We start from the raw sequence: 15,320 nt of genomic DNA on the forward strand, positions 1-15,320 counted from the left end.
CGGTGCACATTACAGAATCGGCCAGAGAGCGTCCAAAAAAAAAAAAAAAACTGAACTGAAACAAACTGAACTCAACCTGGAACCAAACCGAACCAAACCAAATCAAACCTACTGAAACCCAAATGGGATCCAACCTGCTGGAACCAAACCAAACTGAATCAAACTAAACTAGATTAAAACAAAACAAACTAAAACAAAACCAAACAAAACATAAAAAACCAGAGAATGCACTCTATGCATCTAAAATTAGAGCTCAGCCGCCAGACTTTGAAATGTGATACGGCAGTGAAATAAATCATTACACCCACAAGTGAAATCGTCCTGCTTGCAGTCTTGGAACATTTCAAATTTCACAAGTTTGGATCCGCACGAAACGTCAGGTTTCATCTATATTTTGTAATGACCTGAATGCACTTCATTGGTATGATAGAAGAAGAAAAAAAAAGGAAGTAAGACGAGATCTTTCTGTAACCTGAGAGGAGAGCCTGCTCTCCTCTGCAAACAGCATCAAACGAGTGCTTGACAGCTGGCTCTTGTCAAACTATTTCATATGAGTTCAGCATGTCCAGAGATGTTTTCCAGCTCCCCCAATCTGAGCTTTCTTCTAACATAAAGAACTGCCAACCGTGGCGTTGCAATCCAACGAGAATATCTACACCAGGGGGCTGTTATTCATATCATCGGCTCAAAGAAAACTGCTGTGTGTGTGTGTGTGTGTGTGTGTGTGTGTGTGTCTATGGGGCACAGTATGATTTATGATTCAACCCTAACACAAACCTTGGCTTGGATTTGTTTCTGCGTCTTCATTTTTAAGGAGCATAATCCATTGCAATGGAATTTCCTCCCATGAATATCATGATGATGATGATTTTTCAGTTATTACTCAGTGCCCGCACACACACACACACACACACACACACACACACACACACACACACACACACACACACACACACACACAAAAGGGGGCCTGCACATATTTATTTGGTTTGTACCATCCCCATCTCCAGTCCAGTGCACCGCTGCATGTTCCTAGTGACACTGTTTTTCACTTCATTCATTCAATCTCCTCATCCGGCCCCGCTGTGTAGTTATAAATAGACTGTCAGTCCAACTAGGTGGCAAGAGAGAGAGAGAAAAAGCAGTTTCTGGTTCACTACAAAGGGATTTAGGCAGAACTGCTGCACCGTTACAGCCCGGATGGCAACGGGAGCCGTAATGTATTAAAAGTTTAATCAGTGGACGGTGAAAAAGTGCTAGACAAGCTCAGTTAGGGGGAGGAGTGGGACTTTGCAGCTTTCCCATGCCTGCTTCCAGAAACATTAGAGGTTAGCCGGAGCTTTGAGCTTATTTAACATCTCAGTCAATTCCACTCTCTAAAATTGGCAACTGGCAAAAGGGGGCATCTGTCCTAGATGACATGGCCAGACAGTTCAAAGGCCGAGAATATCACAGGGTAGAACGTGTTCCTACAGTAAATCAGTTCAGCCAAGTTGACATGATAAAGATAGGATAAATGACTGGCGCCATGCCCCCACACACATATCCAAACCCATTCAAAAGCGCCAAAAACTTGTTAAAGAAAAAAGAGAACAAGCAAAATTCAAAACAAAGTAAGCTTTCATATATATATATGAAATCCAGTTAGTCAAGTAATTATTTTGCTCCTTATTTGTTGAGCACTTGGCCTACCATTGAGTGTTTCTTTTAACAAAGTTATATATATATATATATATATATATATATATATATATATAGATGTAGGAAAAAACTTTTAATACACAGCAGTACAAGTTTGTTTTGTGCATTGCGCACTCATCAGCTACCAATGATATATATATAATATATATATAATATATATATAATATATATATATATATATATATATATATATATATATATATATATATATATAGCGTTTTTTTCTGAAACCGTCAATGGTGTTATAAGTGCTCAACTAATGAGGAGCAGAATATCAACACAGATACAGGAAAAAAGTTTTAATGCATTGCAGTACAGGCCTGTTTCATGCATCGCGCACTCATCATATATATATATATATATATATATATATATATATATATATATATATATATATATATATATATATATGGGTGTGTGTGTGTGTGTGTGTAAACCTTCTGCATATATATGTAGACGCTAGAGAAATACCAAGGGCTGAAGGAAGAACTCGATGTGGAAGGTGAAATCCACAGTAGTCCCAGTGGTAATAGGAGTACTTAGGGGCTGTGACCCCCAAACTGGGAGAGTGGCTCCAGTAGATTCCAGGAACAACATCTGAGGTGCCTGTCCAGAAGTGTGTAGTCCTAGATACAGCTAAGATACTGCGCAGAGCCCTCAAACTCTCAGGCCTCTGGTAGAGGACACGAGTTTGAGGAAGACACACACCACCCGAAAAAGGGTGAGGGAGATTTTTAGAATTTTACATATATATAAAATTGTTTATGTCATGAAACAGGCTTGTACTGTCTCATAAAGAATTTACTTGACGGACTGGATTATTTTGCTCATTCTTTGTTGAGCACTTTCCCTACCGTTGAGTGTTTCTTTTAACAGTTACGTATATGTGTGTGTGTGTGTGTGTGTGTGTGTGTGTGTGTGTGTGTGTGTGTGTGTCTTCTCACCTTGATACTCTAGTTTATTTTTCGAAGCAGCTCTGTCTGCATTAATGATTAGAGTTTGCCTTTGCTGCACACGTGACCTAAAACTTTCAAATGACATGATTTTGGGAGTGTTTTCTCTTAAGGACAACCACAGTTCTGCAAGCAAGAAACGTCAGGAAACTTTTAGCTAAGCTACACTGACACCTACTGGACAAAACCTTCAATGTGTCTACTGTGCCCATATCACAATAGCATATCATGACTAAACTTCTAATGTCAATGAGCGACCTCTAATGTTATAGCACCACGTTGCTTATTGCTTTTGAAAGGAGTGTCAGAAAACAAACCGACAAGGTAAAACGAATCGGACCCAGTGCGCTGACTATGTTTGACTTGCCTTGACGAAATGTCCTACTGCAGCCCAAATACGTATTTGTACCAGTAACCCTAACTCTAATCCTAGATAGATAGATAGATAGATAGATAGATAGATAGATAGATAGACCAGGAATCACTTTGTCATTTCATTTCATGCACTTGCGTATATGAAATGAGACGAAATATCGTTTCCCTCAGCCCACAGCAGTGCAACACAAAGACAAAAACATATCTAAAACTACAAGAACACATATCAAGCTACAAAAAAAAAATTAAAAAAAACAATCACTGTCCGAGAGAACGAATGCTAGGATGACTGTCGGAACTGCCGGTCTGCGTGGGCTAGCAGTTAGCTTAGCCTGCCCCGCTTCCGCATCCTGTCAGACTGGCCTCAGTGTTTTCTCTTCGGGCGCTGCTCCAGACAGGGCCGTGGTCCCCGGTTCCACAGGACACAGCAGACCAAGTTCTCCCAGCCGATCCAGCGCCAGCTCTCCCAGCCATCAAACGAAGACGTGGAAAGACATGGACAAAGACACTGCATGGACGGCACAGGGCGAGGCCGCTGCAAACGTAAGTTCGCGCCATCTTCCCACACCGGTACAGGATGAAGCTGCTGCAAACGACGCCGCCATCTTCCCGCCATCTTTTAGATCAGGGGTCAGGAACCTTTTTGACTGGGAGAGCCATAAAAGCCAAATATTTCTAAATATATTTCATTGAGAGCCATATAGTATTTTTAACGTATAATAAATTAAATATGTCTTACTTTTAATGCAACTTCTGGTGCTGCATGGTTTTGCTGATGGCCTTGTAGTCTGGTTCATACGTGGTGAGGTTGAGCTTCATGCAGGCGTTGAGGCTTCCATCAGTTAAACGTGAGCGTAGGTTGGTCTTAATGTTCCTCATATGCGAGAATGACTGCTCACATGCATATGTAGAGCCAAACATGGTCAATACGGCAATACTCACACGCTGCATTGTGTGATATGTCACAGGAAGCTCGTTCCAAGTTTTAAGAATCAGCTGGTCTTCAGGTTGAAGATTTTTCATTTCTGTCCATTTGTGTTCCCTTGCCAGCTCTGCTCGCTGTCGCACAAGACTTTCCAACTCTCCATTAAGTGACTTGAACTTACTCATCCACATGTCTGATGCCTTCAGGTCAGCAGCTTCCAGCTCAAAGTCTCCGATAGAGACCCCGGGGATGCATGTCAGGTCGATTTTGTCCACTGCACACTCATGTGGATGAGTGATGAACTTGAAAAGACCAGTGCGCGCACGAAATTCTCCAAAACGTGCTTTGAATGACTGCAGGAGATTGGACGTAAAGCCAGCTAGCTGCTGGAGATCCAGATGTTGAGTGGAGTCACTTGCTAAGCATGCATCTCTAAATTGTTGCAGTCTTTCAAAGTGCAGAAGACGACCTGTTTCAATGTCCCTGAGAAAGACTTCCAGCTTGCTTTCAAATGCAAACACTGCTTGTTGAAGGGATGAGATTGTATTTCCAATACCTTGCATTTTGACATTGAGCTGGTTCAGATGGCCAGTTATGTCCACGAGATAGTGAAACTGCAGGAGCCAGTCAGTGTTGTCTAGCTCAGGATGCTTGACGCCTTTCATTTCAAGAAAAGTCCGGATTTCACTCAGGCAAGCTGCAAAACGGCTGAGCACCTTCCCCCTTGACAACCAACGCACGTTGCTGTGTAAAAGCAGACTGGGATAATGATTCCCAACTTCTTTTAACAGAGCTTTAAACTGGCGATCATTTAAAGCTCGGGCAACAATAAAGTTGACCACTCGAATGACCAGCGACATCACCTCACCAAGCTCCTGGCCGCACGTCTGAGCGCAAAGCGCCTCCTGGTGCAGGATGCAATGAAAACTTAGGATGGCTCTCTTTTCATGTTCACGGAGAAGCGCTACAAATCCTTTGTTCTTCCCCAACATACAGGGTGCACCATCAGTACAGACAGAAATAAGTTTATCCATCGGTAGTTTTTTTTCTTTAGCAAACTCCATGAAAGACGTGAATAAATCCTCTCCTCTTGTTGTCCCTGTCATTGGTAAAACAGCCAAGCTTTCCTCACGCAGTGTGTCACCTGCAGCATACCTGGCAATGATACTGCACTGAGATAGATGGCTAACGTCTGTTGACTCATCTAACGCGAGAGAAAAGTATGTCCCGGCGTTTATTTCCTTAATTTGTGTTTCCTCGACTTGATTTGCCATCATGATGCTACGATCGTGCACAGTTCTTGCTGACAGGGGCATGTCTTTTATTCGTTTGATTATCTTGTCTTTATTTGGGAAGTCATCAAACAGTTCATTGGCCACATCAAGTATGAATGTTTTGGCATACTCACCATCTGTGAATGACTTTCCATTCCTTACTATTGCCAAAGCCCCCGCAAAGCTAGCGGAATTCCCGTCACCTTGCTTGGTCCACACACGTAGTTGCTGCTGACTCGTCTGCACTCTCCGCTGTAGCTCCTCGCATGCCCTTTTCCTGCCGTCTCCCGCTGCAGATTTCCATGCAAATGAAGCATGGTGCGTATCGAAGTGCCGCTTTATATTTGACCGTTTCATCGATGCAATTTTATCATTGCATATTAGACATACCGCAGATCCTGCTCTCTCCACAAATGCAAATTCCTCTGTCCACGCAGCCTGGAATGCACGGTAATCATCGTCTTTTTTTCTTTTCGCTATCTTTTCCGTTACAAGGGTTGAAGCGGATAAACCAGTTGGCTATCTGATAAAATTAATTTCTTCACCTTTACAATGACCCGGACATGCTCGCGAGCCATTGGTTCCCGACCCGACCCACGGGTGACCCGTGACCCGTGAAATTTATCTTCAAAACTAATTTCTGTTTACTTTAAAATGACACAGTATTATTAAGAAATATCACAAGTATTTTAAAATCAGTTCCAAACTGATTTTTTTTTTATTTTAATTTTTTTCAACTCAAAATTGTCTGGGAGCCATATGCCGTCACCAGAAGAGCCATATATGGCTCGCGAGCCATAGGTTCCCGACCGCTGTTTTAGATAGATAGATAGTTTGTTTATCCATCTAAAAACAAAAGCTACAGTGTAATAGTCATAAAGATTGTACGCAGGATTTTTGTCGTTTCTGCCTGCAAAAGTGACCCTTTAAGGACCGACCCACACCTATAGGCAGGCTACCACTACAGTGAGAGTCCTCCACATCTACACCCCTTTTTATCCTTTTATACATGTCAATAGAAACTAAAATCTTAAAACAGAAACAAAGCAAAAACGAGGGTTTACTCACTTTTTTTTTAACAAGCAATAACAGGAACGCCAGTGAAACCTGGTTATATTCTCCACACATTGGACTGGGTGGTTGTAGAGACACAAAAAACACTTGCACACCCTTGCTAGTAAAACACAGAGAAAAAACTCCATCACCTATTACTAGGTGTGTATTATTTATTTCAGCATCTCTGTGAGGGTGAAATTTGAAAGTAATAAGTAAAACATGTAAAATGGAGAGAGTATTGAAGCTTTTTAAGGCCCCCCCCCCAAAAAAAACAAAATAGAGCTCCTCCAATGGTGCAGAGTGATTCGCTGCAGAAAATCCATAATAACAAAAAGAAGATACTTCAAATCATCCCATTTGTGGCTCACCAGTCTATGCAATCTTAAAATCAATAGAATTAAAGATAAAGAGAAAAAAACTACATGCTTTGTACATGAGGGACTACATGTCCAATCTGGCCTGGGAGCGCCTTGGGATCCACCAAGAGGAACTGGAAGACATTGTTGGGGAGAGGGATGTCTGGAGTGCCTTACTTAGCTTGCTGCCACCGCAACCCGACCCCGTAAAAGCGGCTGATGATGATGAGATGATGATGCGATCTTACTACCACTTTCGGCTGCTCCCGTTAAGGGTCGCCACAGCGGATCATCCATTTCCATTTCCTCCTGTCTTCTGCATCTTCCTCTGTCACACCAGCCATCTGCATGTCTTCCCTCACCACATCCATAAACCCCCCCTTTGGCCTTCCTTTTTTCCTCTTCCCTGGCAGCTCCATATTCAGCATCCTTCTCCACACATGTCCAAAGCCATCTCAATCTTGCCTCTCTTGCTTTGTCTCTAAACCGTCCAACCTGAGCGGTCCCTCTAATATAATCGTTCCTAATCCTGTCCTTCTTCGTTACTCCCAGTGAAAATCTTAGCATCTTCAACTCTGCCACCTCCAGCTCTGCCTCCTGTCTTTTCGTCAGTGCCACTGTCTCCAAACCATATAACATAGCTTGTCTCACAACCATCTTGTAAACCTTCCCTTTAACTCTTGCTGGTAACCTTCTGTCACAAATCACTCCTGACACTCTTCTCCACCCACTCCACCCTGCCTGCACTCTCTTCTTCACCTCTCTTCTGCACTCCCCGTTACTTTGGACAGTTGACCAGAAGTATTTAAACTCATATGCCTTCGTCACCTCTACTCCTTGCATCCTCACCATTCCACTGTCCTCCCTCTCATTCACACATGGGTAGGTATTCTGTCTTGCTCCTACTGACTTTGATTCCTCTTCTCTCCAGTGCATACCTCCACTTCTCCAGGCTCTCCTCAACCTGCACCCTACTCTCGCTACAGATCACAATGTCATCCGCGAACATCATAGTCCGCGAAGACTCCTGCCTGATCTCGTCCGTCAACCTGTCCATCACCATTGCAAACAAGAAAGGGCTCAGAGCCGATCCTTGATGTAATCCCACCTCCACCTTGAACCCATCTGTTATTCCAACCGCACACCTCACCATTGTCACACTTCCCTCATACATATCCTGCACCACTCCTACATACTTCTCTGGAACTCCTGACTTCCTCATACAATACCACACCTCCTCTCTCGGCACCCTGTCATATGCTTTCTCTAAATCTACAAAGACACAGTGTAACTCCTTCTGGCCTTCTCTGTACTTCTCAGTCAACATTCTCAAAGCAAACATCACATCTGTGATGCTCTTTTGTGGCATGAAACCATACTGCTGCTCGCTAATCGTCACCTCTCCCTTAACCTAGCTTCTATTACTCTTTCCCATATCTTCATGCTGTGGCTGAACAACTTTATACCTCTGTAGTTGCTACAGCTCTGCACATCACCCTTGTTCTTGAAAATTGCAAAGAGTATGCTTCTTCTCAACTCCTCAGGCATCCTCTCACTTTCCAAGATAGTGTTAAACAATCTAGTTAAAAAACCCCTCTGCCATCTCTCCTAAATATCTCCATGCCTCTACAGGTATGTCATCAGGACCAACTGCCTTTCCACTCTTCATCCTCTTCATAGCTGCCCTCATTTCCTCCTTGCTAATCCGCTGCACTTCCTGATTCACTATCCCTACATCATCCAACCTTCTCTCTCTCTCTCTCTCTCTCTCTCTCTCTCTCTCTCTCTCTCTCTCTCTCTCTCTCTCTCTCTCTCTCTCTCTCTCTCTCTCTCTCTCTCTCTCTCTCTCTCTCTCTCATTTTCTTCATTCATCAGCCCCTCAAAGTACTCCTTCCACCTTCTCAGGACACTCTTCTCACTTGTCAGCACATGTCCATCTGTATCCTTGATCGCCCTAACTTACAGCACATCCTTCCCATCTTGACCCCTCTGTTTAGCCAATCAGTACAAGTAATTTTCTCTTTCCTTAGTGTCTAACCTCTCATACAACTCACCATACACCTTTTCCTTTGCCCTTGCCACCTCTCTCTTTGCTTTATACTGCATCTCCTTGTACTCCTGTCTACTTTCTTCATCTCTTTGACTACCCCACTTCTTCTTTGCCAACCTCTTCCTCTATATAATTTGCTGTACTTCCTCATTCCACCACCAAGTCTCCTTGTCTTTCTTCCTCTGTCCTGATGACATACCAAGTACCTTCCTAGCTGTCTTCCTCACTATTTCTGCAGTGCTTGCCCAGCCATCCAGCAACTCTTCACTACCACCCAGTGCCTGTCTTAAATCCTCCCTGAACTCCACACAACGGTCTTCCTTCTTCAACTTCCACCATTTGGTCTTTGGCTCTGCCTTCACTCGCTTCCTCTTCTTGGTCTCCAAAGTCATCCGACGGACCACCATCCGATGCTGCCTAGCTATGTTCTCCCCTGTCACCACCTTGCAGTCTCCAATCCCTTTTAGATCACACCTTCTACATAAGATATAGTCCACATGTGTGCACTTTCCTCCACTTTTGTATGTCACCCTGTGTTCCTCCCTCTTCTTGAAATATGTATTCACCACAGCCATTTCCGTCCTTTTCACAAAATCCACCACCATCTATCTGTCCTTCCACATTTCTCTCCTTGACACCATACCTACCCATCACCTCCTCATCACCTCTGTTCCCTTCACCAACATGTCCATTAAAGTCCGCTCCAATCACCACTCTCTCCTCCTTGGGTACCCTATCCATCATGTCATCCAACTCACCCCAGAATTCTTCTTTCTCTTCCATCTCACACCCAACTTGCAGGGCATATGCACTGATAACATTTAGCGATACCCCTTCGATTTCTAGCTTCATACTCATCACTCATGATGTTCGCGGACGACACTCTCTTCACCTCCAGCACACTCTTGACGTACTCTTCCTTCAGAATTACCCCTACCCCATTTCTCCTCCCATTCTCACCATGGTAGAAGAGTTTGAACCCACCTCCGATACTCCTGGCCTTACTCCCCTTCCACCTGGTCTCGTGCACATACAGAGACCAGGTGGAAGGGGAGTAAGGCCAGGAGTATCAGGTGATGAGATGATGAAAAAAAAAACAAGACATAATTTTAGAACAATATACATCTTTTTTTTATATGCTTCACCTGCTGAAAACAAGCTTGAGGATGTAGAGGTCACATGTGTGTGACCCCTTTATGTCCTTCTCATCAGTGACAGCAATCATAGACGGATGGTACGTTTACTTAGACCAGAACAAAAATGCTGAAGTGTCAGTGACGTAGTTTATTTGGAATAAACAAGGCAACTTTGTAGCACCATTTAAACAGGAACATTCAGCTATCAGTTCAGGTAATGGTAGACAGATAATGGTAACAACAAACCCCCAGCTCGTTAGGTCTCATTGTGTTGTACACCAGCTTATTGCTGTTAGAGGCAGCGTTGAAACTGAGCACCATATGATTTGACAACACAGATAATGATATATGATATGGATATACATTACAGAAAATCCCAAAGGCAAAAAAAGGACACTTAAATTCCATTTTATGACTTGACATTCTGAGGAGAATCGGATTTTTTTTCTTGATCAATACACGTTGAAGTATTGAAATATTGATTATCGGCTCTGAAAAAACAATAGTCCTTTGGGATGGGTTTACATATGGACTGGTTCATCTTAATTTGGAGTTTAATTGGGTTTGATTTCTCATCAGAGGTGAGACAAACAAAAACCTCACCAAAAAAAAAAACCAAAAGAAAAACCACTATTTTTTGGTGGTTTTCTCCTGTGGTCCAATTTATCAAGCTGATTTCATACATTTAAAGTCAAATCATGCCACTGCTTATGTAGATAAAATCCTCTAATTCGCTCAATAATGACTTGTTTCATCGGCTACGAGAGTTTAACTGATTCTGATAAGATGAATGATGGTGATGCAAATGTGCAAATAAAACCAGACATTATCTGTTTGTATACAAGATAGCTTCAGTAAAATTATCCTGAAATGAGCTTAATTAGACTTAACACAAGATAACAACTCTTTTTTTTGTGCTTTCCATCCATTGCAGGAAGGGAAATTAACTTTTAAAAGGAATTATGTATATGGCCAACATCTAAAGGATGAAACCAAGCTACAGGCTCAAACATGGACAGAATCCAACCACAACGTCAGAAATACACCATCTAATACTTCTGTTATTATAACTAGAAATATTATATATTCACAGTTAAAGTTGGTATGACAGAGTTTTTTCCATTTGTCCATTCCAGGAATACATAATGGGAAATTTAGAGCCACGTAAGTTCTGGAGAGGGTTATGAACACCTGGGTAACCTCAGTGATGTTGTAAATCTGGATTTGATCAAACCTTATGATGAGTGTACATGAGCATGCATGTTGGAGGGTGTAAGAAAGTGATCAGCAGGGCCACATGTGTTTGATTGTGTTTGATTACATATGACTGTTTGCATGTTTGAAGAGTGTAGTGTGCATATGTGTGTCTGTATGTGTGTATGCATGTGTGTGTGTATGTGCATGTTTATTGTGTGTGTGTGTGTGTGTGTGTGTGTGTGTGTGTGTGTGTGTGTGTGTGTGTGTGTGTGTGTGTGTTTATTGTGTGTTAGTAGGGGGTGGTAATAAAGAGCTCATTTAAATTCCTTAACAAACAAACAAACAAACAAACAAACAAACAAACAAACAAACAAACAAACAAACAAACAGACAGACAGACAGACAGTCAGACAGACATCAAAAAACAAACAAACACACAAACAAATAAACAGAAAGACATAAAAACAAACAAACAAACAAACCCAATAAAAATAGCTCATTGCTGGCCTATTGAGATGGTTTGAAACAATAGACAACAGTAAATCAAACCAGCGTTTTGTGTGCCTTTGCCCTCTGTTTCTTCCCTTTCTCTTTTTTCACCTGTTTGGCAAACATCCCTGTTTGAACCTGTTTTTCAGAGCGATAGACAAAGGAAAATGGAAATATCACCTCTGTCTACAGTTGAATATGAGCGTCAGAGCTGATTGCAATGTGGCTGTAAAAGTATTCCAGGGGGCGTCAAAAAGAAAAGTTTCAAAGTGATGGTTTGTATGAGCTGTAGGTTGAAGGAAGCAGGCCAGGTCTAATTCTGCTTCACGTGTGTCAAGAGGAGACTGAGGAGGACTTGAGGTTATGCTATGGTGAGGTCTGATGAGGTCTGATGGATCTGAGAGGAAAAGGGAAAAGGTTAAACACTTTACAGTATCGCTGCAAAGTTTTGATGATTAAAAAAAACTGGATCTTTAACACAATGTTGAAGATGTCTGACACGTACTTCATCCCAGGTGCTTCTGGTGATGTTTTTCGTACCCTACAGCGTTGTTCGAGTTGGTTCCTGTGACAGGAGGGACAGGCACTTTTAAAATTTGGCCATGTGCGAAGACACCAACTAATAAGAGTCCCCCCCCTTTATTCTCCCCAATTGTATCCGGCCAATTACCCCACTCTTCCGAGCCTTCCCGGTCACTACTCCACCCCCTCTACTGATCCGGTGAGGGCAGCAGACTACCACATGCCTCTTGCAATACACATTGAGTTGCCAGCCGCTTCTTTTCACCTGACGGTGAGGAGTTGCGCCAGGGGGACGTAGCGCGTGAGAAGATCACGCTATTCCCCCGAATCCCCCCCTGAACAGGCACCCCGACTGACCAGAGGAGGTGCTAGTTCAGTGACCAGGACACATACCCACATCCAGCTTCTCACCCGCAGACATGGCCAATTGTGTCTGTAGGGACGCCCGACCAAGCCGGAGGCAACACGGGGATTTAAAACCGGTGACCCTTGTGTTGGTAGGCAATGGAATAGACCACTATGCTATTTTTCAGAGTAACAGATTACCTCACTTACCCAAGTAATCCTTGTAGTCCTTGAAGTATTTGTGTCTCAGACTGCGCCCATCTAGAGAAAATAAAAGTTCTGCATAAGTGACCGCCTTTTTAAGCAAACACTATACACTATATACAGTGGCTGACTTCAGCAGTAATCATACTTAGCACAGAAACTAAAGAAGTTGTAAACAGCATTGAAATGCATGTTACAGTACATGGTGCAGCACTCCACTGAGCTGCCAGGTAAACTTCCAATAGGTTACTGTATTTCTGTAACTGACAGCCACTTGATATTTGTTGGTGTGTGATCTGCCATTAGATAAGCGATAATAAACTGTAGAGAGGGCAACCAGGAGAATCAAATAGAGACAACAACACTCAGCAACAAACGCTGTCAGTCGGATTGCTACTGAACAAAGTCCGAACTCTCCTGTCGTACCGGAGTTGCCACGCTGTTTAATGCATTGTCCCCGGTTAGGGATGCCAGCGGCCGGGTTCCCTGGGTTGATGATGTGGCACTCATAGCCTGTAGGACAGTGGAGGGGCTCGTCGCCGTCCTCGGTTGTGCTGCAGGCCTCAGCTGGTAAGCAGAGGAGATCATACAAAAAAACAAAACAACAACATAAAAGAAGCCACTATGTTAAAAAAGAGATTAGATTAATATTTAAGCATGTTCAATGCATCTGTTCTGAAAACTTGAGCCCATGTTCGAACTCAACTTGAGCTTTTTTTTTTTACCCCCCTTTTCTCCCCAATTGTATGTGGCCAATTACCCTATTTTCCGAGCCGTCCCGGTCACTGCTCCACCCCCTACGCTGATCTGGGGAGGGCTGCAGACTACCATATGCCTCCTCCAATACATGTGGAGTCGCCAGCCGCTTCTTTTCACCTGACAGTGAGGAGCTTCACCAGGAGGACACAGTGCGTGGGAGGATCGCGCTACCCCCCCCCGAACAGGCGCCCCGACCGACCAGAGGAGGCGCGAGTGCAGCGACCAGGACACATACCCACATCCGGCTTTGTGTCTGCAGGGAAGCCCGACCAAGCCGGAGGTAACACGGGGATTTGAAATGGTGATCCCCGTGTTGATAGGCAACGGAATACACCACCACGCCACCCGGGCGCCAACTTGAGCTTTTAATTGATGAGTAGTGCATCAGCATTTTCATCTGTATGGTCACCTGTTGTCCACTGTAAGGGGACATTCAATAAAAGCTTAAAGATGGCCTACTTTCGTTGTGTGTTTTTTCTTTTCATCTAAGACACATGTATGATGTCCAAAAAAATTGAAATACTGAAACTTTTTTTTTTCTGCCAGATTTTACTTAGACAAATCGGGGGCAGGCAAATGAACGTGCATGCATTAATGGCACATTCACATGCATGCACACTGGAGCACATGCATTGGTAAACAAGCTCAAGGTGCAAGTCAGTAAAAAGGATGAGTGTGATGATCAGGAGTGATCACAATGTCATCTGTTTTGCCCATTAGCACTAGAACAGTGGTTCTCAATCCAGTCCTCAGGTACAGCCAATACTGCTGGTTTTCTCCTCTGCCAGGTAGCTCACATTCACCTGCTGTTGTTCCAGTCACTCCAACCAAAGATGGTTTGCCTGAATAAGACGGCACTCGCGATCTCTCCCATTGTTCCTTCATTTGTGAACGCCCTCTACCAGTAGCAAGTGTAAATAGAGTCTAAAATCAATGGGTGACATTGTGCTGAGACAGAGCCACATGGCTAAAAACATACTTTATGCAACTTTACACCATGCGTGACTCTTCTTTTTCAGGTTATGGAAAGTGCCATGTCTAAATACACTCAAGCTCCATTAATCAATGAGGCTATGCGAACCTTCCCACCCAGGCCATGGTCTCTTCAAAACACTCCCCTCTGGCAAGAGGCTAAGGTCTATACAAACCAGAACCTCTGGCCACAAGGACAGCTTCTTCCCTACAGCAGTAGGCCTTTCTAACAAGCCCCCAGACACCCACACATCCTGACACAGTCCACCCCCTTTATCTTCACTGCTGTGCTCCCTGTATATGGACACCCTGTGTAAAACCTGTGCTACCCTGTAAATAACTCTTATCCTGTTAATTTACTTCTTAAAATTCTCCTCTAACTTTTTGTAAATACAGCTCCTGCCACCCAGTGCCGGGCATCAGGAGCTGCCACGTCGTCCCATGTTCAACTCCGAAATAGTGTTGATTGCACCTTACTTTCGCTTTTATTTTATTTTATCTTGTATATATATATTTTACTTATTATTCTTTTTACCTTCTATCTTTACTATTCACTGCTAATTTTTTTCTCTTGCACTAACGTACCAAGACAAATTCCTCATATGTTGTTGTACTTGGCAATAAATACACTTTTGATTCCGATTCTGATTTTGATTCTGAGTCTGAAAACTACACAGCTCAACGGATGGCCATGGGAGCAATGTTTTAGACACAGGTTGCACCTGGCAATTGGTAGGTAGCACATCAGCTGAACAGACACAATGCTACAATTGAGCTAGAGCTATCTTGCACCACACTTTAAATAAATACTGTGAAAACAAGAGTAAACTATTCATATGGTGCCTTTCTTAATGTTACAATGTGCTTTATATTACAATGTTACAATGTTAACTTCACATTACAGTGTAACAAAACACTACATTGAGTCATCATTAAAGTAGAAAAAATTACTCTAGGTGTGTTATCAATCTGATATCATTAAAGTAGCGTCGAATTAAAAGAGATG

At 43.0% G+C, this 15,320-nt stretch overlaps 1 protein-coding gene across 1 annotated transcript in view; it reads right to left on the minus strand.

Moving 5' to 3' along the window:
* Positions 1-11,658: 11,658 nt before the first annotated feature.
* The window catches only part of wfdc1 (WAP four-disulfide core domain 1), a 39,030-nt gene continuing 35,368 nt past the window's right edge, over positions 11,659-15,320 (minus strand). Inside the window, exons 4-7 of the mRNA XM_056282551.1 lie at positions 13,010-13,150; positions 12,590-12,640; positions 12,018-12,077; positions 11,659-11,909 (exon numbers count right to left, since the gene is read on the minus strand). Of these exons, the coding sequence (XP_056138526.1) occupies positions 12,019-12,077; positions 12,590-12,640; positions 13,010-13,150 (251 nt within the window). The 3' untranslated portion in view covers positions 11,659-11,909; position 12,018. The remainder of the gene's footprint in view (positions 11,910-12,017; positions 12,078-12,589; positions 12,641-13,009; positions 13,151-15,320) is intronic.

The sequence above is a fragment of the Lampris incognitus genome, chromosome 6 (assembly GCF_029633865.1).
Source record: "Lampris incognitus isolate fLamInc1 chromosome 6, fLamInc1.hap2, whole genome shotgun sequence".
NCBI classification, from domain to species: domain Eukaryota; kingdom Metazoa; phylum Chordata; class Actinopteri; order Lampriformes; family Lampridae; genus Lampris; species Lampris incognitus.